Genomic DNA, 26,015 nt, shown 5'->3' with positions numbered 1-26,015 from the left:
TCCATCTAGTGGCTGGAGCACGGACATCAAACCACTGGGGATGACTGCAATATCCGTTTTTTTTTTCAGCTTTCAATGCTGCTTTTGTCTCACCTGACAAGTGCGCTTTGAACATGTCCCAGACAAGTAGCGACTTTTCCTTCCTGAAACCTTCGGGACGTCGATGCCACACCTCTTTAACCCACTTCAAGCAACCTGCTTCATCCATCCAGCCGCGTTCTTGAACGTAAACAACACCCTGCGGGAAGTTTTCTTTCTTTGGGAGTGTTTTCCTCTTAAAAACCACCATTGGTGGTAGTTTGGTCCCATTAGCCATACACGTTAACATGACAGTAAAATGTTGCTTCTCGTGTCCAGTTGTTTTGACAAGGGCTGTTTTCTCCTCTTTCTGATTGACAGAGTGGTTGCCAGCAAAATCAAAGAAGATTGGTGTCTCATCCATGTTACCAATCAGTGAGATTGGGTGAGAATGTGCCTTTCGATGCTTGGTTACAAATGATTGGAAGGCCGTAATCTTATTCTCAAAGTCGCTCGGCGACTTCTGAGCAATCTTTGTTTTTTATCTCGACACAAAATCACGTCTATTCATAAATCGGGTGCACCAACTTCGTGTAGCTTTGAAATTTTTGCTGACCTCACAGTGTTTTTCGGCCCATTTCAACGCTTGAACTCGAATCATTCCTCTGGTAACAATGTATCCAGACGATCACTGGTGATTCATCCACTCTAAAACTACTTCTTCCAGTTCTGGCCACTGGCATGTTTTCCCGCGGTTTGCACATTTCGTCTTTGGCATTTCCCTTAGCGTGTCCTCTGCCTTTCTCCACTCTCTCACTTGTTTCTCGTTTACACTAAACTTCTTAGCAGCTGCAGAATTATTCGTTCCTTTAGCAAAATCAACAACCTTCAGCTTGAAGCCAGCATCATAGCGCATTCGTTTTAATCTTCTGTACATGGTGGTCGCAAACTCAATACTGAGTACATGTACTGATCCCGCCACCCCGTGTTGTGTTTTAACGAGATTACGATGGGCGCTAAATGGTTCCACGGAGGTTGCATTTCAGAGGATTCTTTACCATTGGGAACCTAATCCAAAACTTCCATCTCTGATTTATTTATTAAGAATTCGCTTATAACGGTCTATAATGTGTAGACCTATTTTCTTAGCAGATACTGGTTCACAAAATTTCCAGGTTCTAGATCCGGCAAAGCTGAGTACTGGCATGTGAGATCTTGTGATCTTTTCTGGTTAAATCAAAAACCTCTACAAAAGGGGTCGGCTTATACAAAGGTAACATGAAAAAGTCACTTTTTTAACCTTGAAAATGGGGGTCAGTTTATACTCGGGGTCGGCTTACACACCAGAATTTATGGTAATTTTCATTTAATCTCCAGTATTGAGAGAATGGCACAGTAAACTGAATGAAGTATGACTTTACCCATTTGAGACAAAGAATATTGTTATCATGCTCCATGTGAAAACTAAGATCCATTTGGAGGTAATGCTACAAATTTAGGTCTAAAGCAACACACAAAATGCTGGAGGAACTCAGCAGATCAGGCAGCATCCATGGGAATGAATAGATGGTTGATGTTTTTAAGTTGAGACCCTTCTTCAGGACTGGAAGGAAGGGGGAAGAAACTAGAATAAAAAGATGAGGGGAGAGGAAAGAGGCAAGCTGGAAGATGAGTGAAGCCAGATGGGTGGGAAAGGTCAAGGGCTGGAGAAGAAGGAATCTGATAGGAGAGGAGAGTGGATCATAGGAGAAAGGAAGGGGACCTAGGAGAATTAATAGGCAGCTGAGAAGAAGTAAAGGGTCAGAGAGGGGAATAAAGGAAGACTTTGTTTACCAGAAGGAAAAACTGATACTCATGCCAACAGGTTGGAGGGTACCCAGACGGAATATAAGGTGTTGCTCTTCCACTCTGAAGGTGGCCTCATCTTAGCGCAAGAGGAGGCCATGGACTGACACATTGGAATGGGAATCAGAATTAAAATGTTTGGCAAAAGGGAAGGGATGTTGCAGAGGTGCTTGACGTCCTGATGTGTCGGTCCTTGGCCTTGCTCAATGTTTAAGGACAATTTGCAGTAATATTATAAAATTTAATTTAATTGCCTGTTGATACCTTCTTTCATCGGGTCTCAATCTGGAGAAGATGGCGACGCAACGCAGAGTGCGTAGCATCTCCGGTGAAATGATATCGTATTTGTAAGTAGGATGCCGTGCACAATTCTGATTTGATGAAGACAGATGTGAGAAGCAGAGGAACATCTGGATAAATTTCTGAAATGCCTGGTTTGCTGCCGCTGCTACTGTGCGATGGGGAATCTCCAGAGGGAAGGCCCCAAAATCCCCGGCTTTGCCTGCTGCTGGCAACCGAGGCTGAGGTCAAAGTGTTCGGCCGAGATGGTGCTCGGTACTCGGTGTCGGAGGGCTGATCAGAGTTCGAAGTTTTCAGACAACTCAGAGTTGGACTGTGGTTGGGCATGGCAGGGAGAGTTTTCTTCCTTCTCCCATCTGCGTGAGACGTGGGACTTTTGAGCGACTTTGAACTTTTTTACTGTGCCATGGCCTGTTCTTCATCAAGTTATGGTATTGTTACACTGTTGTAACTATATGTTATTATTATGTGGTTTTTGTTAGTTTTTCAGTCTTGGTCTGTCTTGTGTTTCTGTGATATCACACCGGAGGAATATTGTATCATTTCTTAATGCATACATTACTAAATGACAATAAAAGAGGACTGCGTGTCCTCATAATCTAATCTAATCATGTGTAGTCAGAATAGACATATGTAAAATATATCCATTGTGTTCTTCAGCATGTCACAGCTCTGTTGCTGAGCTTGGTGGCAAGTGAGTGTTGGAGCAGGAAATTAGATCTGCTACATCTGATTTCTGGCATATCTTGCACATCTACCTTTCATTGTCCACATGCCGAAATCTAAGACATGCTGAGATATGAAAGACTAATGATACCAGGATCTGTAATTCCTTACTCAAATAGATGAAAGAAGTAATTTTACGGATTTAAGTGAAAGAATAAAGAGGTATAAATTAGCACAGTAAACTTTAATGCCATACAATATACAAAACAATGAACAGAAAAAGGCAGGTTTTCAAAACTAGTTTTTGTTAACTTTGTTCCAAATGTTTCATAGCGTATTTAAAATCTGAAGATAAGAGCTTATAAGAGAAAATAATTTATAAAAGCTGATTTTCAGTGCAATGAGGTTGTTTGGTGTTAAGATATAAATTAATATGAAATATTTACTTAAAATAGAGTGGACAAGTTCTGTTATTTTTATTCGCCTCTTGTGCAAAGAACACAAATTGTGCCCTTTATATTTCTCTGCCTTCTCCTTAAGCAAAATACTATTCTGTTGAAAGGGTTGGAAAGAAGCTAATTTTGGCTTTTAATTGCATATTGTGGTCAGCAGATGCTACCGCACAATTTGAACTTGAAGGTGAACTTTTTAGCTACCAAAATAATGCTTTTGTTATCCTTTTCTGCTAATTAACTAGACACTGTTCCTGGATAGTGGGAATGTTTGCATGGATGGTGGTAACTTTCTGGTACTGTGTTCAAATGACCAAAATTTAAGCTTCACTGCTAAATACTGCAGGGCTGACATGGGAATTATTTAAGAAGTTGGCACCAGAGCTTTATAGTTTTTAAAAGGACATACTTTAATCATCACATTTATGATGTTCTGTAAGTGGTGTTTAATCCATTGCCTCAAATTTCTTCCATACCTGGCAACTATAATCTCCAGTATTTAAGGTGAGTGTTTTATGAAAGAAAATGCTTTAACCTATTATAATTTTTACACTGGAAAATCACTATATCTAATTAGCAGCCATTTTTGAAATGTTCATTGAATGCAGTATTAGGCCTCCAAGATGGTTCTTTTCATTCCTTCCATCTTTTGCTTACAGTACTATCTCTTACTGTGAGGAGAGACTGATTAATTCATTGACTCATCAATGTTGAGGGAATAACTATCTTTGTGGGTAGATCCTTTACAGCTACAATTCACTGGAGTACATGCATGTTGCAGTCAGCTTTAATTTGTCCAATATCCAGAAGGTGGACGAGGAGGATGAGCAGCGTGTAGAGTAGTTTTCAGTTCTGCTTCCACCTCCCAACCCATTTTCACTCCATTTGTTGAATTAAGTTTCTTCAGTGAGGATATTTTTTACTTGAGGCCTTGGTTTTAACAAAAAAAAAGGAAGTGCATAGCAGGTATAGGCAGGTAGGAACAAATGAGGTGTTTTTGGAGTATAAGAAATGCTAGAGAGCACTTAAGAAAGAAAGCACAAAGCCTAAAAGAAGGCATGAGGTTGCCGTATCAGACAAGGTGAGGAGAATCCAAAGAGATTCTACGGATGTGTTGAGAGCAAGAGGATTGCAAGGGATAAAATTGGCCCTCTGGGAAGATCAGAATGTTAATCCATGAGTGGAGCCAAAAGAAATGGGGAACATCTTATATTAATTTTGCAACTTTATTTAATCAGGAGACAGACACACAGTCTGTAGAAGAGAGGTAAAGTGGCATCGACTTCATAGCCCTTATATAAATAACAGAGGAAGAGGTGTTTGCTGCCCTGAGGCAATTAATCCCCAGAGCCTGACCAGGTATTCCCTCAGATCCTGCAGGAGACAAGTGCAGAAATTGCCGGGGCTTGAGCAGAGATACTTAAATCATCCTTCGTGACAAGTGAGGTAGTGGAAGATTGGAGGATACCTAATGTTGTTCCACTCTTTAAGAAAAGGAAAGGTACGTCGCATCCGGAGTTTCTCTGGTTAGCGGATGATTTCCCTCCACGCCTCTGTGACGTAGTGGGGAACCGCGTACGAGGCAAGTTACAGCAGTGGTTTGCCATTGCCTTCTGCTGGGTGAGTTTCCAAAGAGATCACCAGCTCATAACCCAACATAGATGGAAAGCGTGCAGGGGAGCTGGCTGGATTCAAACTTGGGACCTTTCATCCTGAAGTCCAGCACTGATGCCACTACGCCACCATCGAGGTCACTCTTTAAGAAAGTCTCTAAAAAATAAACCAGGAAATTATGGGTTGATGAGTCTGACAGCAGTAATGGGAAAGTTATTGGAAGATATTCTAAGGGACATGGACTAAGGATAGCCAGATTGGTTTTGTGCATGATAGGTCATATCTAACCAATCTTGGCGTTTTTCGAGGAAGTTACCAGCGAAGTGGATGAAGGCAAGGCAGCGGATGTTCTCTACATGGACTTTAGCAAGGCATTTGAGAGGGTCCTGCATGGGAATGTGATCAAGATGGTTCAGTCTTGGCATTCAAAGTGAGGTAGTAAATTGGGTTAGACATGAGCTTTGTTGGAGAAGCGAGTGAGTTGTAGTAGATGATTGCCTCTGACAGGAGGCTTGTGACGAGTGGAATGCTGCAGGGATCAGTGCTGGCTCCGTTGTTCTTTGTCATATGTATCAACAATCTGGATGATAATGTGGTTATCTGGATGGTTATCTGGATCAGCAGATTTGCAGAAGGCACCAAGATTTGGACAGCGAGTAAGGCTATCATGTCTTGCAGCAGGATCTGGATCACCTGGAAAAATGGGCTGAAAAATGGCAGATGGAATTTAATGCAGACAAATATGAAGTGTTGCACTTCGGAAAGACCAACTAGGGTAGGTTTTATACAGTGAACAGGGCACTGTATAACAAAGGGATCTGGGAGTACAAGTCCATAATTCGTTGAAAGTGGAGTCACAGATAGGTAGGGTTGTAAAGAAAGCTGTTGGCACATTTACCTTCATAAATCAAAGTATTGAGTACAGGAGATGGGATGTTTTGTTGAAGTTGTATAAAACATTGATGAGGGCTAATTTGGAATATTGTGTACAGTTTTGACTACCTACCTACAGGAAAGATGTAAATAGGGTTGGAAGAGTACAGAGAAAAATTATAAGGATGTTCCTGGGTCTGGAGGAGCTGAGTTATAAGGAAAGATGGGTTAGGACTTCATTCTTTGGAATTTAGAAGATTGAGGGGATAGTGGTATACAAAATTATGAGGGTGTAGATAGGGTAAATACAAAGAGGCTTTTTCCTTTGAGGTTGGGTGGGACTATAACTGCAGGTCATGGGTTAAGAGTAAAAGGTGAAAAGTTTAAGGGGAACATGAGGGAAAGCTTCGTCACTCAGAGGGTCATGAGAGTGTGAAACAAGCTGCTTGCACAGGTGTTGCATGCAAGCTGGATTTCAATGTTTAAGAGAAGTTTGGATAGGTTCATCGATGGTAGAGGTGTGGAGGGCTATGGACCAGGTTTAAATGGTTCAGCACGGACTAGGTGGGCCGAAGGGCCTGTTTTTCTGCTGTTCTTTTCGATGACTATGACGACTGGAATTATATTTAAGAATTAGCCTTTTGTAAATAGTTTTGTAAGATGTTTCAAATGTATGAGCTACGTTATTTATTTCTTGACTTTATTTTGTATATTGAATTTGAATATGGGGAAGGTTGTATGGATGTTTTTGTAATAAAGTATGTAATATTATCAAAATTGCAGTAATGTGAAGGGTGATGATGGCATCTTGCACATAATATGCAATAAAGCAATTTACAAATCTGATTCTGACCTTTTCCACAGTAATGGATACATATCATTTCCGGCAAAGTGTCTTCCCTGATGAATTAAGACATGTTTTGTTAATATCTTGTCTGCTACTGATAATGTAAAAAGATTGATAGTTCGAGCAAAAAGAATCTGTGCAGTAGTACATAAACTTAAAGAACCTCTGCTTAAATATTTTGACTGCTAATTTATGGATATGTTGAAAATGATGGTACTTTTTAAAATTAATTAACTACTGTTTTTGGGTTTTATCCTGATTAAGGACTGTCTTAGTCAACTGGTTCCCTGCTGTGTGGTGGCCTGAATTGTTGAATCAAGATGGTTCAAGGCCAAAGGGGTTCTCTAAGTATTGTGGTTTATTAGGGAAATGAGCACCTACAGCATGCTATTGTAAGGAATAGAAAAATCCAAGTTGGTTGGTGTTCCATTGAACTTCCAAAATATAAAATACTTTATGCTACAAATTGGAAAAGCATTACCTGAACCCTATGCACATTTAACTTGTATACTGTTGTGCTTTTTAAAATTCTCATGCATTGTCTGTCTATGAATTGATTGGTGATGATATTCCCACTTCTGGAAACAAATGTAGTTGATCGACCTGGGAATCATGCACCTTCCAACCTGCCAGCAGAATATGGGTGCCTGCAGACTGTCCTCATTGGGCAATACAAGATCAATGGCTGACGATTCTGAGTGGCACAGCTGTTCAGTTGGGGAGGCAATGGGCATTTGGGGAATGACCCCAAAGTGGGCAAGTGGCAGCATTTGTTAGGCAGCCAGACTGTTGGAGAGAGGAAGTATTGCGCAGCTGAAGAGTGGATTGAAGCTGGGATTTGGAGGGAGATCTACAGAATTAAGAGAAAAAGAACTAATAAAGTGGGGGATTGAAGCAGGGCCTGACACAGGCAGCTATGGAAAGGGGTTATCATGTGAGGAGCAAATAGATAAGGAAGGGATTAAGTTTAGTGATGATGGAACTGAGGAAGGGAAGATGTGGGCACGGTCATATGCAATATATCACTCTGTGCATGATTGTGTGGATGTACATGGACATACTAAGTCTGTGCAGCACAGCCTGTCGTTGCCATTTGGATTGGATCAAGACTTTGATCTGACGAGACTGTTAGCTGCTGTGCAGAGGCCAACTTACTATAAAAGAACTTGCATATAGCTCTGGAACTGTAGTAAAAAATTAATCATCTTTATTTCCGCAGGGCTGGCTAAGAAGGGGAGACTGTTATTTAAAAGCAGCTGGAGGATTTTTTTTTCAAATTACCATCTTAATGCAATTGACTGAATAAGTGAAATTTTGAAATTAGTTTTCTTTTGAATTTAGTTAACTGTATATAACTTAAACCATTCACAGAGATTGTAACCTCATGGTTACTTTGAACTTGGGACTGCTTTTTATCCTGTAGTGACCTTTGGTGTTAGCCCCTTCACTACAATTTTACTTGCGTATACACTGACCTTTGCCATGGAAACACAAGAGAAACACAAACAGCTTGCCAATGGTCCAATGTGAAAGCTGCGGGTGTCAGTGCAAGTGTAGTGTTACATAGATTGTAGAGGATGATGGTTGTAGCAAATAGGCCCCACTACTGGCACTGTAATATTTTATGTAATGCTAAAATACCCAAATGATTTTTAAATGTTAAAAATGTCTTTCACAGTTAATCAGGGAACATAAATTTTGCATTGTTGCATTGTTTATAGGGCAATTCTTGCTATTTCTGGCAAGTGCTGACAAAACAGATGACCAAAATAAAATATCCTTAAATTAGATGATCAACATATGTAATATTATACAGCAGTTTTATTTTAGTTTCTGTTTACTATGACTGCAGAAAGGGCATGTGGTGGTTTTACTGATCTGGACAGTATAAATGTCAGTACTTTAATATAACTCAGTATTCATATGCTTGAGTTGTGATGTGTAGCAGCTGGTTGACTGGTGTCGAGTTAGATTAAATAACAGTGAACCCTGTGGACATTGCATTCTCGATCATAGCACGGTGTGTTTGATCCATATTTGTCACTGCAATTCGCTTATGATTGACATGATATCGCCCTCATATTCATGGTTATTTTGAGTAAAAAACAGTTTTAATCCCAATAATTTGAAAGCATCACTGTCTTTGATTTTTGCCCTCAGTCCAGCAAAGGAGCATTAAGTCTTTGGGTATCTCAACACATCACAAATATTATAGTCTGGTATTTTTACTTCTGAGAGGAGAATAAAGTCGTCTACTCATTCGTTCTCAAAGCTGTAATATAAATTTAATGAGAATTTATTTGAATTCCACTTGTTTAAATGATAAATAATACCAAATTCAATAATTTTGCTTAGCTTTCTATTGAATTAACGAACTTGAAAATATAATACTCTCAAAATTTAAAATCCTAACAACTACTCAATTTTAATTTTGGTTGCAACAGGTTGTTTTCCCATCCTTTTGTTGCATTGGCCTTTCTTGAACACTATTTCTGAACGTCTCATTAGACTGATTTCCTGCAAAACCAAAATCTTCCAATGCAGTGAAAGAATCAGGAGGTGGCAAGACAGCCACTCAGTCTTTCATGCTAATACTGTCACTCAGCCTAGTCCTAATATCAACATTGGCTCTGTGGCCCTGCCTGTTTAAACTTTTTCAGTTTGTATCCAAGGTCTACTTAAATGTGAGGGTTTTTTTTTGTCTCTTCCACTCTTTCCCTTTCAGCAAACTCCAGACTCGACTTGTACTGCCATCTGGGTGAAAGAATATTTCCTCATCTATCCTCTGATTCTTCTATCATTATTTAAATCTTGTACCCTGACTTTTAGATCCCTCAAGTAAGGTAAATAAGTCCTGATGAAGGGTCTCAGCCCGAAACGTCGACTGTACCTCTTCCTAGAGATGCTGCCTGGCCTGCTGCGTTCACTAGCAACTTTTATGTGTGTTGAAGGTAAATAAGTCCTTCTCTTGACTCTATTTAGGCACTTAATTTTTTTTCATCTCTATCTTAGACTGTAAGACGCAGAAGCAGAATCAGGCTATTTGGCCCATCAAGTCTGTTCTACCATTTGATCATGCTGATTTATTTTCTCTCTCTACACATTGTCCTGACTTCTCTTCGGAACCTTTGACTGACATCCTTACTAGTCAACCTCTGTTTTAGATATACCCAATTACTTGGCTTCCACAGCCATATGTGGCAATGAATTCTACAGGTTCGCCATCCTCTGGTTAAAGAAATTCCATCTCTTCTCTGTTTTAAAGGAATGTCCTTCCATTCTGAGGTAGTGCCCTCTGATCCAAGACTCTACTCGCTATTGGAAACATCCACTCACATCCACTTGATCTGGACCTTTCAGTATTTGGTAGGTTTCAATGAGATCCCCGCCCCCCCCCCCCCCCATTCTTCTAAACTCCAGCAAATACAGGCACAAAGCCATCAAACTCTCTTCACGCATTAACCCTTTCATTCCCAGGATCATTATCGTAAACCCCATCTGGATCCTCTCCAGTGCTGGCACATCTTTTATGTTACAAAGAAAACAACTCCAACTATATAGCCGAGAATTTCCTGTTCTGTACTACCCTTGTCACTGCATACTTATAGATTGGTATTGTGGAGAAGCCTGTTGTTCTGGATTGAAGATTTATTATCGGGATATTTATTATATGGAATTTTTTTTTCCACAGGCTGGGAGAATGTATCTAGGGGGTGCCCTGAGGGTAATTCCTTGGCTGTCAATAATGACTTGGCGTAGGGTGCACGTGAGGTACCCAGATTTGCCAGCGACATGATAATAGGTGTGAAGACATGTTGTGATGAGGATATTTGGAACTTAATGGGATTGATAGGTTGATAAAGTGAGTAAAAACTTGTCAGATGGAGCTTAATGTGGAAAAGTGTGAGGTAATCACTTCAGTAAGAGGAATCTAAAGATAAAATATTAGCTATACATAGAAAGATTGCAGATGAAAGAAGTGCAGAGGAATCTGGGTATTCTTGTGCATGAATTGCAAACTTTCAAGCAGGTACAGGACATGATTAGGAGAGCAAATAACATCGGATTTTATAACAAAAGAGTTGGAGTTTAGTAAAGGAAAGCATTGTTACAGTTCAACAGGGAATAGACTGAGGTCACACATGGAGTATCATGCATAGTTTTGGTCTTTTTAAAAAAAAAATGAATATATACTGGGTTTGAAGGCAGTCCAAAGGGATTCATTAGATCAATTCTTGGATGAGAGAATTGTTCCATCAAGAAGTTAAAGAATCATATACAATGGAGGTTGAAAGCATGAGTGATTTTATTTGAAATATGTGAAATTCTTTACATAATAAGTTATATGTTAAGATGTTTTCACTAGAGTGAAAACCTTAAACAAACTTAAACAAAGGGACATAGTTACAAGGTATGGGGTGGCTATTAAAGCTCACACAAACTGGGACACAAAATGACATTTGTACTGAACAGCAGCATTAGCATGTAATGGGCACAGTTGCAAGAATAAGTTTGTGAACCCTTTGCAAATACCTGGTTTTCTGCATTAATTACTCATGAAATGTGGTCTGATCTTCATCTAAGTCACAATAATAGAAAAACACAGTCTGCCTAACTAATAACACATGAGCAATTGTACTTCTCATCAATACTGAATACAACATTTAAACAATCACAGTCTAGGTTCAAAAACTTATGTGAACCTCTGGGATAAAGCCTTCCACAAAATCTATTTTGTGTCAGGTATTCCAATCAGTGAGATGAGATTGGATGTGTGGGGTGTAGAAGTGCCCTACCCTATAAAATAGACACACAAAGTTAGGTTACTGACAGAGCCTGCTCTTCTCAAGAAAGATCTGTTTATCTGAACCATGCCTTGATCAAAACAACTTACAGAGGATCTTAGAATTGTAGAGATGCATGAAGCTTGAAAAGGCTATAAAAGCATTTCTAAAAGACCTGACTGTTCATCAGTCCACTATAAGAGAAACTGACAACAAATGGAGGAAATTCAGTACTGATGCTACTCTCCCTAGGAGTGTTTGTCTTGCAAAGATCACTCCAAAGAGCACAACGTGCAATGCTGAAGGAGCTGAAAGGAAGCCAAGTGCAACAGCAACATGTAGAAATCTCTAGAACTTGCTAAAGTCTTTGTGTTCACTATAAAAAAAAACACTGAATAGGAATGGTGTTCATGAGAGGACATCACAGAAGAAACCACTGCTCTCCCCAAAAAAAAAAACTACGTGTCTCAAGTCTGCAAAAGACCACCTGGATGTTCCACAAGGCTTCTGGGACAATGCTCTGTGGACAGATGAGATAAAACTAGAACTTTTTAAGAGAAATGCACACTGCTATGTTTGGAAGGAAAAGGGCACTGCACACCAACACCAAAACCTCATCCCAATTGTGAGGCATGATGGAAGGAGCATCATGGTTTGAGGCTGCTTTGCTGCCTTGCCGCCTGGAGTGCTTGCAATTGTTGAGGGAGTAATTATTTCAAAATTGTGTCAAGACATTTTACAGGAGAATGTCAGGGTAGTGGGCCATCACCTGAAGCTTAATAGAAGTTGGATGATGCAACAAGACAGTGATTGGAAGCGCAAGAGTAAATCAACAACAGTGGTTTAAAAAGAGAAGAAAAAATCTTGTTTTGGAAGGCCAAGTCAAAGTCCAGACCTTAACCCGATTGAGATGCTGTGGCAAGACTTGAAGAGGGCTCTTCATGCAAGGTATCCCAGAAATACTGATGAACTGAAACAACTTTGTATGGAGGAATGGTCTAAAATTCCTTCTCACCATTGTGCAAGTCTGATCAGCAGCTATAGGAAACGTTTGGTGGAGGTTATTGCTGCTGAATGAATTTCTACCGGTTATTAAATACGAGGGTTCACATACTTTTTTCAGCTTGAATTGTGAATGATTAAATGTGTTCAATAACGACATGAAAAGTGCAGTTGTTTGTGTGTTATTAGTTTAGGCGGATTGTGTTTGTCTATCATTGTGACTTAGATGAATACTGTATCAGACTACATTTTATGAGTAGTTAATGCAGAAAACCAGGTAATTGTAAAAGATTCACAAACTTTCTCTGTCACCATATAAAACCCTGAGATTTGATTTTTTTGTGGGCATACTCAATAAATGCAATGACCGGAATAAAACCAGTGGAAGACTGCACCAACATGGCAAACAACCAGTGTGCAAATACAAAAAGCAAGGAAGAAAAATAATAATGAAGCAATAAATATCGAGAACATGAGATGAAGAGCCCTTAAAATTAAGTCTGTAGGTTGTGGGAACAGTTCAGTGACAGGACATGAAGTTGAGTAAAGTTATCCCCTCTGGAGCCTGATAATTGAGGGGTAATAATATGAGTCTGGTGGTATGACCTCTGAGGCTTCTATCATAAATTTTGCTGAGGCAAATGTTTAAAACTAAAGTCATTCATTTCTTAAATTAAGCCTGAAATCCCTCAGCAAATCCTCTTGCTACTGAGCGCTCCCAACCACCCTTTTATCTTTATTGTCCCCTTAGAAACTCCCACCACTCGCGGGGGGGGGGGGGTGGTATATTACCCACTTTGGGAATCACTGTTCTAACACTTCCCACATGGTAGGACTAATGTTCTGATTTATGTATATTTCAACACAAGTGTTGTAAGAAAGGCTGATGGGCTTGGGCACGGATCAGCATATGGAATTAAGACTTTGTAACCATTAGTGTGACTTGGTGAGGTAGGACTAGTAGCTCAATATTCCAAGGTTTCATTATTTGGATTTGATAGAGCAGGAAAGATTACAGGGCTAAGGTTTGCATTACCAATAGGGAGAATTCATGGCATTGCTCAGACAGGAAAGCTCATCCACTGAAACTGTATAAATTGAACTGAGAAATGAGAAGTGAAATTTTGCGAGTATAAAACTTGTATGTGCCTGTCAGAATAAAAGGCAAGCATAATAGGTTTAGGGAATCTTTCAAGAGAAATTTTGGCACTGGTTAAGGAAAAGGAGAAGGTGCACAGCAGGTATAGGTAGGAAGGAGCAAATGAGGTACTTAAGTATAAGAAATGAAAGAGAACATTTGGAGGAAAATCAGGAAGGCTAAAAGAAGGCAAGAGTTTTGTCTAGCAGACAAGGTGAAGGCTAATCCCAAAGGCTTCTGCAGATATAATAAGAACAATAGGATAGCAAGGGATAAAATTGGTCCTCTGGAAGATCAGAGTGGGCTATGTATACATGGAACCAAAAGAGATGTAGGAGATCTTGAATGGCATTTTACATCTGTACTTACTTGGGAGATGCGTGGTCTATAGAGGTGAGGCAAAACAGCACTGAACCCATGGACCATATACATATTACACAGGAGAAGGTGCTTGCTGTCTTAAGGCAAATTAAGGTGGATACACCCCCAGGACCTGATGAGATGTTCCACTGGACCCTGTGCGAGGTTAGTGGGCTAGTGTGAAAATTGCAGAGTCCCTAGCAGTGATATTTAAACTGTCCTTAGCCATGGGTGAGGTGCCAGAGGATTGAAGGACAGCTAACGCTCTTCTATTGCTTAAGAATAAGACAGGAAATTATAGGCTGGTGAGCTTGGCATCAGTAGTGGGAAAGTTCTTGGAAGGTATTCTAAGGGACTGGATTATATAAGTATTTGGATAGACGGGGGGCTGATTAGAGATCGTCAACATGGCTTTGTGCATGGCATGGTAGGTCGTGTCCAACCATTGTTGTACAGTTTTTTTTTGAGGAAATTGCTAGGAAAATTGACAAAGACAAAGCAGTGGATGTTGTCTAACATGGACTTTAGTAAGGTTTTTGATAAGGTCCCGCATGGGAGATTGCTAAAAATGTTCAGTTGCTCGGCATTAAAGATCAGGTAGTAAGTTGGATTAGACATTGGCTTTGTGGAAAAGCCAGAAAGTGGTAGTAGGTGGTTTCCTCTTTGATTGAAGGCCTGTGACTAGTGATGTGTAGGGAAAGGGTGCTGGGTCTGTTGGTTATTTGTTATCAACAATCTGGATCAGCAAATTTGTGGATGACACCAAGATTGGGTGTAGTGGACAGCAAGGAAGTCTTATCAAAGCTTGCACGCAGGATCTGGACGAGCTGGAAAACGGGCTGAAGCATTGCAGATAGAATTTAATGCAGAAAAGTGTGCAGTATTGCACTTTGGGAGGACAAACCAGGGTAGGACTTGCATTGTGCACTGTAGGGCATTGAGAAATTTGTTGAACAGAGGAATAAGGGAATACAGATTTATAAATTCCTTGAAAGTAGCATCACAGGTACTGTGGGTAGGGTCTTAGAGAAAGCTTTTGTAATTAATCAAAATATTGAGTACAAGAGTTGGGACCTTAAGTTGAAGTTGTACAAGATATTGCTGAAGCCAAATTTTGCGTATTGTGTGCAGTTCTGGTCATCTAACTACAGGGAAGATGTCAATAAGATTGAAAGAATGTAGAGAAAATTTACAAGGATATTGCTAGGACGTGAGGATCTGAGTCACAGGGAATGGCTGAATCAGTTAGGACCTTATTTCCCAGAGCATAGAAAAATGAGAAGGGATTTAATAGAGGTACTTAAAACTACAAAGGATATAGATAGGGTAAGTGCAAGCTTTTTTTTTTTCTCTAAGATTGGGTGAGATGAGAACTAGAGTTATAGGTTAAGGGTGAAAGGTGAAATGTTTATGGGGAACATAAGGGAGATCTTCTTCACTCAGTGATGAGAGTGTGGAACAAGCTGCCAAGGAAGTGGTGGATGTGGGTTTGATCCAACATTTATGAGAAATTTTGGATGGGAGTATGGTGGAGGGCTGTGGTCCAGATGCATGTCAATAGGACTAGGCAGCATGAACTAGATGGGCTGAAGGGCATGTTTCTATTCTATAGTGTTCTATGGCTTAATGGCTCTTCTTTTTACATGAAGACTGGAAAAATAGCTGGAGTTATGAAAGACCTATTCTCCAGAACTCTTTGCACCTCCTAGCCAAGCTGTTCTGGTATAAGGACATCACTGCCATCAACCTGATATTATGTAAAATTGTTTAAGTATGTCTTGTTTCCAAAAAGCAGGACAAATCCAATCCAGTTAATTGTTTCCCAATGATTCTACTCTCAATGATCAGCAAAGTAGGGGAAGTTGTAGTTAACAGTGCTTTCACAGATCACTCCCTCACCAGTAACCCGTTAGAAAGCACCCTATTTTGGGTTTTGCTAGGACTGCTGAGTACCATTATTCATGTTGGATCGGAGAATTGCAATCCAGAGGTGAAGCTTCTGTGACCCTATTGTTAAGACAACACTTGACTGAGTGTAGCAACAGGTGCTGCATCAAAGGAGAACATTCCAGTGGCTCGAGTTGTACATCACACAAGTCAAAGTGATTGTGATTGTTGGAGGTCAGTTAACCCAGCCCCTGGACAACACTCTTGGAATTTATAATGGGTATATTCCAAGACCTAAGCATCTTCAGGTGCATTACCCAATGATCTTCCTTCTGTCAGAAAGCCCAAACGGGGGATTTTGACTGATGAATGCACAATATTCATTTCTGTTTGCAGCTCCTCAGCACATTAAACAACACATGCCCAATAGCAGTGGGGAAATAGGGAATTACTTTCAAACTCTTGATCTTCCATAACGTTATCATCACTGAAACAGCACCCTATCATCGGTGTCCTTAGGGTCACTACTGAGCAGAAACTGGACCAGCTACATAAATACCCTGACCAGAAACACAAGTGTGTATCATGGAGTGAGTGGTTTACCTCATGATGCACTAAGGTTTTCCTCCATCTCCGAGGAGCAACTCAAAAGTGTAATGAAAATGGTGAGTATTGCGGAAAATGCGAGTGCAATGCCAATAACTCTTAAGGTTTCGCATATTCCAGGCCCATCACCAAGCCATGTTTCAGTAACAACTAAAACCATTTACCTCAAGTGTCTTGTCAGCTTGTTTTAAACTCATCTGCTACTTTACATTTAGGCTTAAGTATCTAATGTTCTACCTTCTATTTCAATATCTGGTTCTTTTCTCTCTCTCTCTCTCCAGCTCGTTCTCTCTCTCTCTCTCACTCTCTGTCTCATATTCCTCATTCTCTCTCTTTCTCTGTTCTCTCTCTCTCTTTCTCTCTCTGTTTCCCCCATTCTCACTCTTCATTTCCCCTGTTTTCTCTCTCTCTTTCCCCGTTCTCTCTCTCTTTCCCCGTTCTCTCTCTCTTTCCCCGTTCTCTCTCTCTTTCCCCGTTCTCTCTCTCTTTCCCCGTTCTCTCTCTCTTTCCCCGTTCTCTCTCTCTTTCCACGTTCTCTCTCTCTTTCCCCGTTCTCTCTCTCTCTTTTCCCCGTTCTCTCTCTTTTCCCCGTTCTCTCTTCTCCTGTTCTATCTCGCTCTCTTTCCTCCGTTCTCTCTATCTGTTTCCTCTGTTCAATCTCTCTGTTTCCCCGTGTTCTCTCTCTCTTTCCCCCTTCTCTCTCTCTCTCCCTGTTCTCTCTCTCTCCCCGTTCTCTCTCTCTCCCCGTTCTCTCTCTCTCCCCGTTCTCTCTCTCTCTCCCCGTTCTCTCTCTCTCTCCCCGTTCTCTCTCTCTCTCCCCGTTCTCTCTCTCTCCCCGTTCTCTCTCTCTCCCCGTTCTCTCTCTCTCCCCGTTCTCTCTCTCTCCCCGTTCTCTCTCTCTCCCCGTTCTCTCTCTCTCCCCGTTCTCTCTCTCCCCGTTCTCTCTCTCCCCGTTCTCTCTCTCTCCCCGTTCTCTCTCTCTCCCCGTTCTCTCTCTCTCCCCGTTCTCTCTCTCTCCCCGTTCTCTCTCTCTCCCCGTTCTCTCTCTCTCCCCGTTCTCTCTCTCTCTCCCCGTTCTCTCTCTCTCTCCCCGTTCTCTCTCTCTCTCCCCGTTCTCTCTCTCTCTCCCCGTTCTCTCTCTCTCCCCGTTCTCTCTCTCTCCCCGTTCTCTCTCTCTCCCTGTTCTCTCTCTCTCCCTGTTCTCTCTCTCTCTCCCTGTTCTCTCTCTCTCTCCCTGTTCTCTCTCTCTCTCCCTGTTCTCTCTCTCTCTCCCTGTTCTCTCTCTCTCTCCCTGTTCTCTCTCTCTCTCCCTGTTCTCTCTCTCTCTCCCTGTTCTCTCTCTCTCTCCCTGTTCTCTCTCTCTCTCCCTGTTCTCTCTCTCTCTCCCTGTTCTCTCTCTCTCTCCCTGTTCTCTCTCTCTCTCCCTGTTCTCTCTCTCTCTCCCTGTTCTCTCTCTCTCTCCCTGTTCTCTCTCTCTCTCCCTGTTCTCTCTCTCTCTCCCTGTTCTCTCTCTCTCTCCCTGTTCTCTCTCTCTCTCCCTGTTCTCTCTCTCTCTCCCTGTTCTCTCTCTCTCTCCCTGTTCTCTCTCTCTCTCCCTGTTCTCTCTCTCTCTCTCTCTCTCCCTGTTCTCTCTCTCTCTCTCTCTCTCCCTGTTCTCTCTCTCTCTCTCTCTCTCCCTGTTCTCTCTCTCTCTCTCTCTCTCCCTGTTCTCTCTCTCTCTCTCTCTCTCCCTGTTCTCTCTCTCTCTCTCTCTCTCCCTGTTCTCTCTCTCTCTCTCTCTCTCCCTGTTCTCTCTCTCTCTCTCTCTCTCCCTGTTCTCTCTCTCTCTCTCTCCCTGTTCTCTCTCTCTCTCTCTCCCTGTTCTCTCTCTCTCTCTCTCCCTGTTCTCTCTCTCTCTCTCTCCCTGTTCTCTCTCTCTCTCTCCCTGTTCTCTCTCTCCCCGTTCTCTCTCTCTCTCCCCGTTCTCTCTCTCTTTCTCTCTTCCCTGTTCTCCCTCTCTCTCCCCAGTTCTCTCTGTTTCCTCTGCTCTCTCTCTCTCTCACCCTGTTCTCTTTCTCTCTTCCCCGTTCTCCCTCTCTCTTCCCAGTTCTCTCTGTTTCCTCTGCTCTCTCTCTTCCCTGTTCTCTCTCTCTCTTCCCCGTTCTCCCCATTTTCTTTCTCTGTCCCCCTTCCCCTCCCCCCTTCCCCCTTCCTCCCTCCCCCTTCCTCCTCCCCCTTCCCCCTCCCCCCTTCCCCCTCCCCTTCCCCCTCCCCCCTTCCCCCTCCCCCCTTCCCCCTCCCCCTTCCCCCTCCCCTTCCCCCTCCCCCCTTCCCCTCCCCCCTTCCCCCTCCCCTTCCCCCCTTCCCTCTCCCCCTTCCCTCTCCCCCTTCCCTCTCCCCTTCCCTCTCCCCTTCCCTCTCCCCTTCCCTCTCCCCTTCCCTCTCCCCTTCCCTCTCCCCTTCCCTCTCCCCCCTTCCCTCTCCCCCCTTCCCTCTCCCCCCTTCCCTCTCCCCCCTTCCCTCTCCCCCCTTCCCTCTCCCCCCTTCCCTCTCCCCCCTTCCCCTCTCCCCCTTCCCTCTCCCCCTTCCCTCTCCCCCTTCCCTCTCCCCCCTTCCCTCTCCCCCCTTCCCTCTCCCCCCTTCCCTCTCCCCCCTTCCCTCTCCCCCCTTCCCTCTCCCCCCTTCCCTCTCCCCCCTTCCCTCTCCCCCCTTCCCTCTCCCCCCTTCCCTCTCCCCCCCCCTCTCTCCCCCCCCTCTCTCCCCCCCCTCTCCCCCACTTCCTTCCCATTTGACTATTAATCACTTTCCAGTTACCTTTCCAATCCTTGGTACTTTGAATGTCCTAGTTCCAGCCATCTCATTTACAGCCATTTCTGCCCAGTTGCTCGGGATATTCTTCCCTCCCAGTAAGAGATCTGCTGCATTATCCATCATATTACTTTGTTACATTTGTTCTGACTGTGCAACCATCCCTCTCTAGCAGTGTGTTTTTGATAAGACACATAGAGAGCTGGCCTGGCCTGCTGCGTTCACCAGCAACTTTTATGTGTGTTGCTTGAAATTCCAGCATCTGCAGATTTCCTCGTGTTTGTGCTTTTGGTACAAGTTTACTGTTTTTCTTAGTTTAGTTCTGTGAGGATTTTTTTTTAATTCACATTTTCTATGTCTATCTCTGGATGCATTTTTGAACATCATTCAAAGCTTAATATATGCAAATAAGCAATTATTTATTTATATGTAAACTATTATCACCGCTCTGTTGTGCCCCTCTTTCGTTTTCTCCCAATGTCCACCCTATCTCGTATCAGATTCCTTCTTCAGTCCTTTTCCTTTTACATATCACCTTCCAGCTTGTACTTCTTGCCCTCTCCACACTTTCTTATTCTGGATTCTTCCCCCTTCCTTTTCAGTTCTGACGAAAGGTCTCAGCCCGAAACATCAAATATTTATTCCTTTCCGTAGATGCTTTCTGACCTGTTGAGTTCCTCCAACATTTTGTGTGTGTTGCTCGGATTTCCAGCATCTGCAGATTTTCGCTTGTTTGTGATTAGTAGGTGCCTGAATGTTTTACTGCATTTCATTGTACTGAAAGAACATCATTATTATTAATCAACATAAATTGTTGAACTGTTGAGTTAATCAAAAATTGACTTTGAATTGGAGCAGGTCAAGGTAAGAACACATTGGTATAGCTCATTTTGTTAACTTTAGGAAATACCAGAGCTTTGGAGTTTGATTCTTTGAAATGTCATCACTGTTGTGCTGCCAGATAAAATTCTTCTAGTCCTTCAAACCATGCTGCTCCAGCATCCCCGATGACACCAATTTAACCCTAACCCAATCATGGGACAATTTCCAATGACCAGTTAACCTACCTGGTACGTGTTTGGATGGTGGGAGGAAACGAGCACCCAACCTAAGAGCCAATTTGCACAAAGCAAAGTTCTACCAACAACAGTGAGATCACCTGTTTTATTAATGTACGGATGATAACAATTGGAAAAGACACATGCAAGTAATAGATACCCATGTAAGAGTCGAGGCATTGTCTGGGTATGTGCTGTTAACTTCAATTTCCAGTTTATGCTATGGAAATATATACAGTGCGACTGCTTGGTATATTTTCAATAATCAGAAAATTTCCAGTTTCAAGCTACTACAATGAAGTTGAAAATGCAAAGGTGTGTGCGTTTGTTTACAGACTAGTTTTTGTAGTCCCTTAATGGGGAAATTGAGATTTTCTTAATTTAAAATGCTGAACCTACCGCTCAATCCACTAAAAATACATCATAAACAATTATAAGGCAAAAAATGTTGTCTGCTGCTGGCAGATCATTACAAATTGCAATTTTTCTACACCTTTTGAATAATTTATCTCTGTTTTAAGAAAATAAAATTTGGCATTCTGTGTAATTAGTTTTTTTTAGCGTGTGGCACCAGACAGTCAGCCATTCTTTGTCTGGCACATGGTGTCAGGATTGGTCTCCTTTCGGAAAAACCAGGTCACAATATGAGCATTCCTGACTTGACCCTTTTTTTTAAAACGAGGCCGAGTGGCTAGCTTGACGCTCAACCCGGCACGGATGGAAAGTGTGCTCGGGGGGTGGCCCGACTTGGATTTGAACTCGAGAGCCTTCACTTCGGAGTCCGGCACTGATGCCATTGTGCTACCAGCCGGCCTGTGTTATTAATTCATAATGCACAAGAATAAATTTAACTCTAGAAATGACAGCAACTTTATTTAGTTTTGTTCTGCTAGGAAAGTGCTTCATAGGGGTTATGCAGGGGTTGCAGATGGCGGCATTTTCACAGTTTGGAACAGTTGTGGAAGGATGGGGTTGGAGGATGCAGAAGATTTGCCTCTCCAGTTCAGATTTGCTACTTTTAATGCATTCAGTGTGTTTGGGTTAACAATGACTTGCAAAATTATTGAAACTATATATAATTTAATATTAATTAAAATGTAATTAAACATTTTGAAGTAGTAAAAGCAAAGTAAAATAATGCGGGGGGAGGAACTTTGCCTTTAGTGCTAAGAAACGATTGAAATGATTAGGATCACCTGTCCTACACTATGTCTAATGTGATGGGAGAGAATCCCAGTAAGATTTGGCTGTTGGGTGATTTTATCTGCAATGTGTCATGCATCAGTATCTGTGATTCAGTAAGGCTTGGATTTCCATGGGGTCCGTGGATGTTCAGGGTTGGTACAATTTCTTGGTGTTCACCTGGCGGAGAATCTCATCTGGTCCCTCAGCACCAGCTCCATAGCAAAGAAAGCCCAGCTGTGTCTCTACTTTCTGCGAAGGCTGAGAAAAGTTCATCTCCCACTTCCCATCCTCACCACATTCTACAGAGGTTGTATTGAGAGCATCCTGAGCAGCTGCATCACTGCCTGGTTGGGAAATTGCACCATCTCGGATTGCAAGACCCTGCAGCGGATAGTGAGGTCAGCTGAGAAGATCATCGGGGTCTCTCTTCCTGCCATTACAGACATTTACACCACACGCTGCATCCGTAAAGCAAACAGCATTATGAAGGACCCCACGCACCCCTCATACAAACTCTTCTCCCTCCTGCCATTTTTGCAAAAGGCAACGAAGTATTCGGGCTGTCACTACCAGACTATGTAACAGTTTCTTCCCCCAAGCCATCAGACTTCTCAACACCCAGAGCCTGGATTGACACCAACCTACTGTCCTCTACTGTGCCTATTGTCTTGTTTATTATTTATTGTAATGCCTGCACTGTTTTGTGCACTTTATGCAATCCTGGGTAGGTCTGTAGTCTGGTGTAGTTTTGTGTTGTTTTACGTAGTTCAGTGTAGTTTTTGTATTGTTCATGTAGCACCATGGTCCTGAAAAACGTCTCATTTTTACTGTGTACTGTACCAGCAGTTGTGGTCGAAATGACAATAAAAAGTGACTTGACTTGAACTGTATGCCAGCTATGGTCAGGAGGGTTCTTCCCGTTGAAAGACTACTATAGTATAGCTATTAATCCTTCCTGTTTTGGCTTTTTGTTTGATCAACTCATAATAAAGTTAAAAACCATTTTCTAAAACTGCAGGGTGGACTACATTTCTAAATTAATTTCAGATGAAATTATTGATTTAGTTTACAAATTTTAAATAATTTGTTTTGCAGAATTTCATTGTGGTTAAATTATTGCACTTCAGTAACTGTGCGTAACTAGAGTATTTACAGTGTAACTCCCACTGCTGTTCATAGCAGAATTTGTTGCAGCATGGGACAGTAGCAATTTTGAATGAATTTTATTGAGGGTAGATAATTGAAATAACATTGAACTGGGAAAATTGTCATACTGCAGTAGGAACTTGTTTCTATGTGGTTGAGGTTTAACATTACATTTTTAGGTAGGATTTTGAATTTTTACTGCCTAGAGATACACTTTATAGTTTAGAGGTAGGCATCACTCACCTGGAATTCAAAGATTCACTGTAACAGATTGAGCAGAAATGTCCTTGTTTCATACAGAACCAGTGTGTTTTTGCACTTCTAAATTCAAAGGATGGTAATCGGTGATGATCCAGAGTTCAGATTCTGGCGAATCTGACTTCCCACTTCACTGTTGGTATAAATTGTGAACATTTGGATGGGGTTGCCAACCTTGATTAAAACAACTGGGTTCTTTATCTTGGTTATACTTTATGCTTTTAATTAACTTCTGGTATTTTAACACTTTATAATGTTATTTAAATCTATTTGAATTGCTTTTAAACCCCTAGTTATCATACTTGTTTTCCAGTTGTTGAGGAGAAGGTTTAAAATTAACACAGTTTTCTAATTAGAATGTTATGTTGCAAAAAAAAGCTTTCTGGTGTACTAGTGAAATTGATGGAGTGAATGTGTTCTGATTTGATCATTCCAAGTGTGCAGTCCTGTTATGTTTGGTCTGGCAGAAGGAGGTGAATCTTTTGGACAGGAGGGTGCAAGGGAAATTACTAGAAATACTGATGCACTTTATATGCTTTATTTTTCTTAATGCTTCTCGACCTGTGTTCCTTTGAATATTATTAACTCCAAAAGCTACAGTGCCTGCATCAGAACTCAAGTTTTGACCCAAAACATTGACAATCCTTCCCAGCAGATGCTGCTCGACCTTCTGAGATCCTCAGCATCTCTTAGCTCCTTGGGTCTCCAGTAGCTGTAGCTGTCGTTAAAATCTGGAACACAGTATTGAATGAAGCACTATTAAAAACAATATTGTTGTTCTTCAGCAGAACTGAGTTAACAGTATTAATTGCACAATTTATTTAAAAGGTGGACAAGATGGATTGAAGTGTAATAGAAACTTAATTTCCAATATGGTATTTTTTATGTTTTTCATATCGTTGCAATATTACATCATACCAATAAAAGTCAGAAATGTGTTGGGGCAGAACACAATGCAGTTTGTACTTGAACAATTTCACGTTTGAATGTTTGATACTAAAAAATTCGGGTTTTTCAAACAAAGTAATCTATTTTTTAAAACTATACCTGTGAGCTTGGTTGACAGCTAATATGTAATCAATGTATTAATTGCTGATAGATTACTTTAGCTGCATTATATATGTGGTTTATGTTAGTGTTTCTGATGTTCCATTGCTGTATTTTGTGATAAATTTATGTTGTTGGAAGGAAAATCAAGGAAATAAAGATATTAAGATGAAGTTAACTGAAGTTAACCCTAACCCTAACTTACTGTACTGCTGAAAGGAGTAGTTTAGGAAAAAAGGGCAATTTTGAAAATAATTTGCAGCACACTGGAGAAAATAATTTGTTCTTTTAGAGCCTATTAGCTTTCACTTGAGCAAATCTGCAATTTTTTGCTTCTTTAAACGTTTTGTTTTCACAGCTTCAAGGTTACAATGAAAAGCCAATCAACTTGCAAATGTTCATTGGAACTGCTGATGATCGCTATTTAAGACCACATGCATTCTACCAGGTGCACAGGATCACTGGGAAGACTGTCGCCACTGCTAGTCAGGAGATTATAGTTACCAGCACAAAGGTTCTTGAAATTCCTCTTCTACCTGAAAACAATATGACTGCAAGGTACTTATCCAAGTCTCTCAGTGGAATTATTTTTGCTTTCTTCTTTAAATCTTTGCATAAATGAAAGGTAAAATCACCTGGAATCTGATGGAACTTTAATGTGTAATTTGAATTAATGACGAAAGTTTCTGATAGTCTTTATACAGGAAGGAGAAAGATGCATATATTTATTTAAATGAGATAGCTTCAATATGTCAGGATAAGATTTCAAGGTTGATTAAGATTGTTTAATGTCATTTGCAATACACAAGTGTAAAGGAGAATGATATAATTGTAACTCCAGATCCGATGCAACCAGAAATAAATACAATAAGATAAAGAGCACGAGAATAAAAAAAACATAAATATAAATACATAAGATAGCTTGCATACATAGATTGATTGTATGTATATAAAGTGATGCTAGGCACAGGAGTGTCTGTTCATAAAGTGAGTGACAGGAAATGATAAAGTAGTAGTGGTGGAGCGGTGTGGTGATGCACTGAACAGTTTTGAGTACACCACCGTGCAAGTGGGTGTTGGACATCCTAACAAACGGATTTCAGATAGTCAGGATGCACAACTGCTCCTCCCTTCCGATCATCCTTAACACTGGTTCCCGCCAGGGCTGTGTATTAAGTCCACTAACGTGCATGCAGCTCACACAGGACTGCACAGCCAAACACCTGAGTATTCACATTGTCGTATTCGCGAATGACATGACAGCGGTGGGGCTCATCACCAACAATAATGAGAGATCACGACAGTCTTAGATTTGGTCATTTGTGCAGTTATAAATGGTAGCTAATATTCATATTGTAGCGGTAGCTTCGCTTTGTTCTTATTATGCTTTAGCTTTGAAAAAATTTATTTCTTTGCTCCCCTCAATCGATCCTGAAAGTAAGAAATGCTTCAGCGAATGGCTCCTAATTTAGAATAAAGATAGTGACTTCAGCAATTGCCTGTTAAGGCACAACTTTAAGAGAAAGTTGAGCATATTTTCAATTTAATGAATGCTTGAAGATACAACTGTTGTGGGAACTTGAAATGAAGTATTCGCTTAGTAAGAAAGCAGATGTCGTCTTATTTCTAATTTTTGGGTGTTGTTAAAATATTTTTATTAGAGAGAGCTTGTTCTCTGTTGTGCTAAATAAAGTCAATCCAAAGCAAGCTTTCAACAAATTAGTCAATGTACATGAAGTGTGTGAAAGATCTGGCATAAATGAGTGATTATGTGATTGACATTTTGGTAGGATTTTGTGTCTCATAGATTTGGATTGCATTTTAAATGTAAACTGACTACATAGTGACTTTAATAATTGAGGAATTTCCCAACATTGCAAGTTGTTTGCTTTGAATGAAATCTTAGACCATAGACATTTTTGTCTAACTTCTCCATATTAAGCAAGCTAGTACAGTACTTTTGACATGTATGATTTTTATCATGTACATCCAATTTGTACTTCTAACAACTTAAAAGATGTTTTGCATTTTGGAAGTGACTTAACATGTTTTCATTTTATGAGCTGAAAACTAAGTAGATTCTACTGGGCTGCTTCTGCACGTATACTGAACAACAACATTTATATTAGTATGGCTGTTTGC

The 26,015-nt window shown here is 41.1% G+C and overlaps 1 protein-coding gene across 1 annotated transcript in view; it reads left to right on the top strand.

Annotated features, from left to right (window-relative positions):
• Positions 1 to 26,015, top strand: part of nfatc3a (nuclear factor of activated T cells 3a) — a 180,612-nt gene that overhangs the window by 51,785 nt on the left and 102,812 nt on the right. Inside the window, exon 4 of the mRNA XM_072279527.1 lies at positions 24,232 to 24,431. Coding sequence (XP_072135628.1) covers positions 24,232 to 24,431 — 200 coding nt within the window. The remainder of the gene's footprint in view (positions 1 to 24,231; positions 24,432 to 26,015) is intronic.

Source organism: Mobula birostris, chromosome 15, assembly GCF_030028105.1.
Source record: "Mobula birostris isolate sMobBir1 chromosome 15, sMobBir1.hap1, whole genome shotgun sequence".
NCBI classification, from domain to species: Eukaryota; Metazoa; Chordata; class Chondrichthyes; order Myliobatiformes; family Myliobatidae; genus Mobula; species Mobula birostris.
Note: the sequence above shows the minus strand (reverse complement) of the source record. Positions and strands in the feature narration are given on the sequence as shown.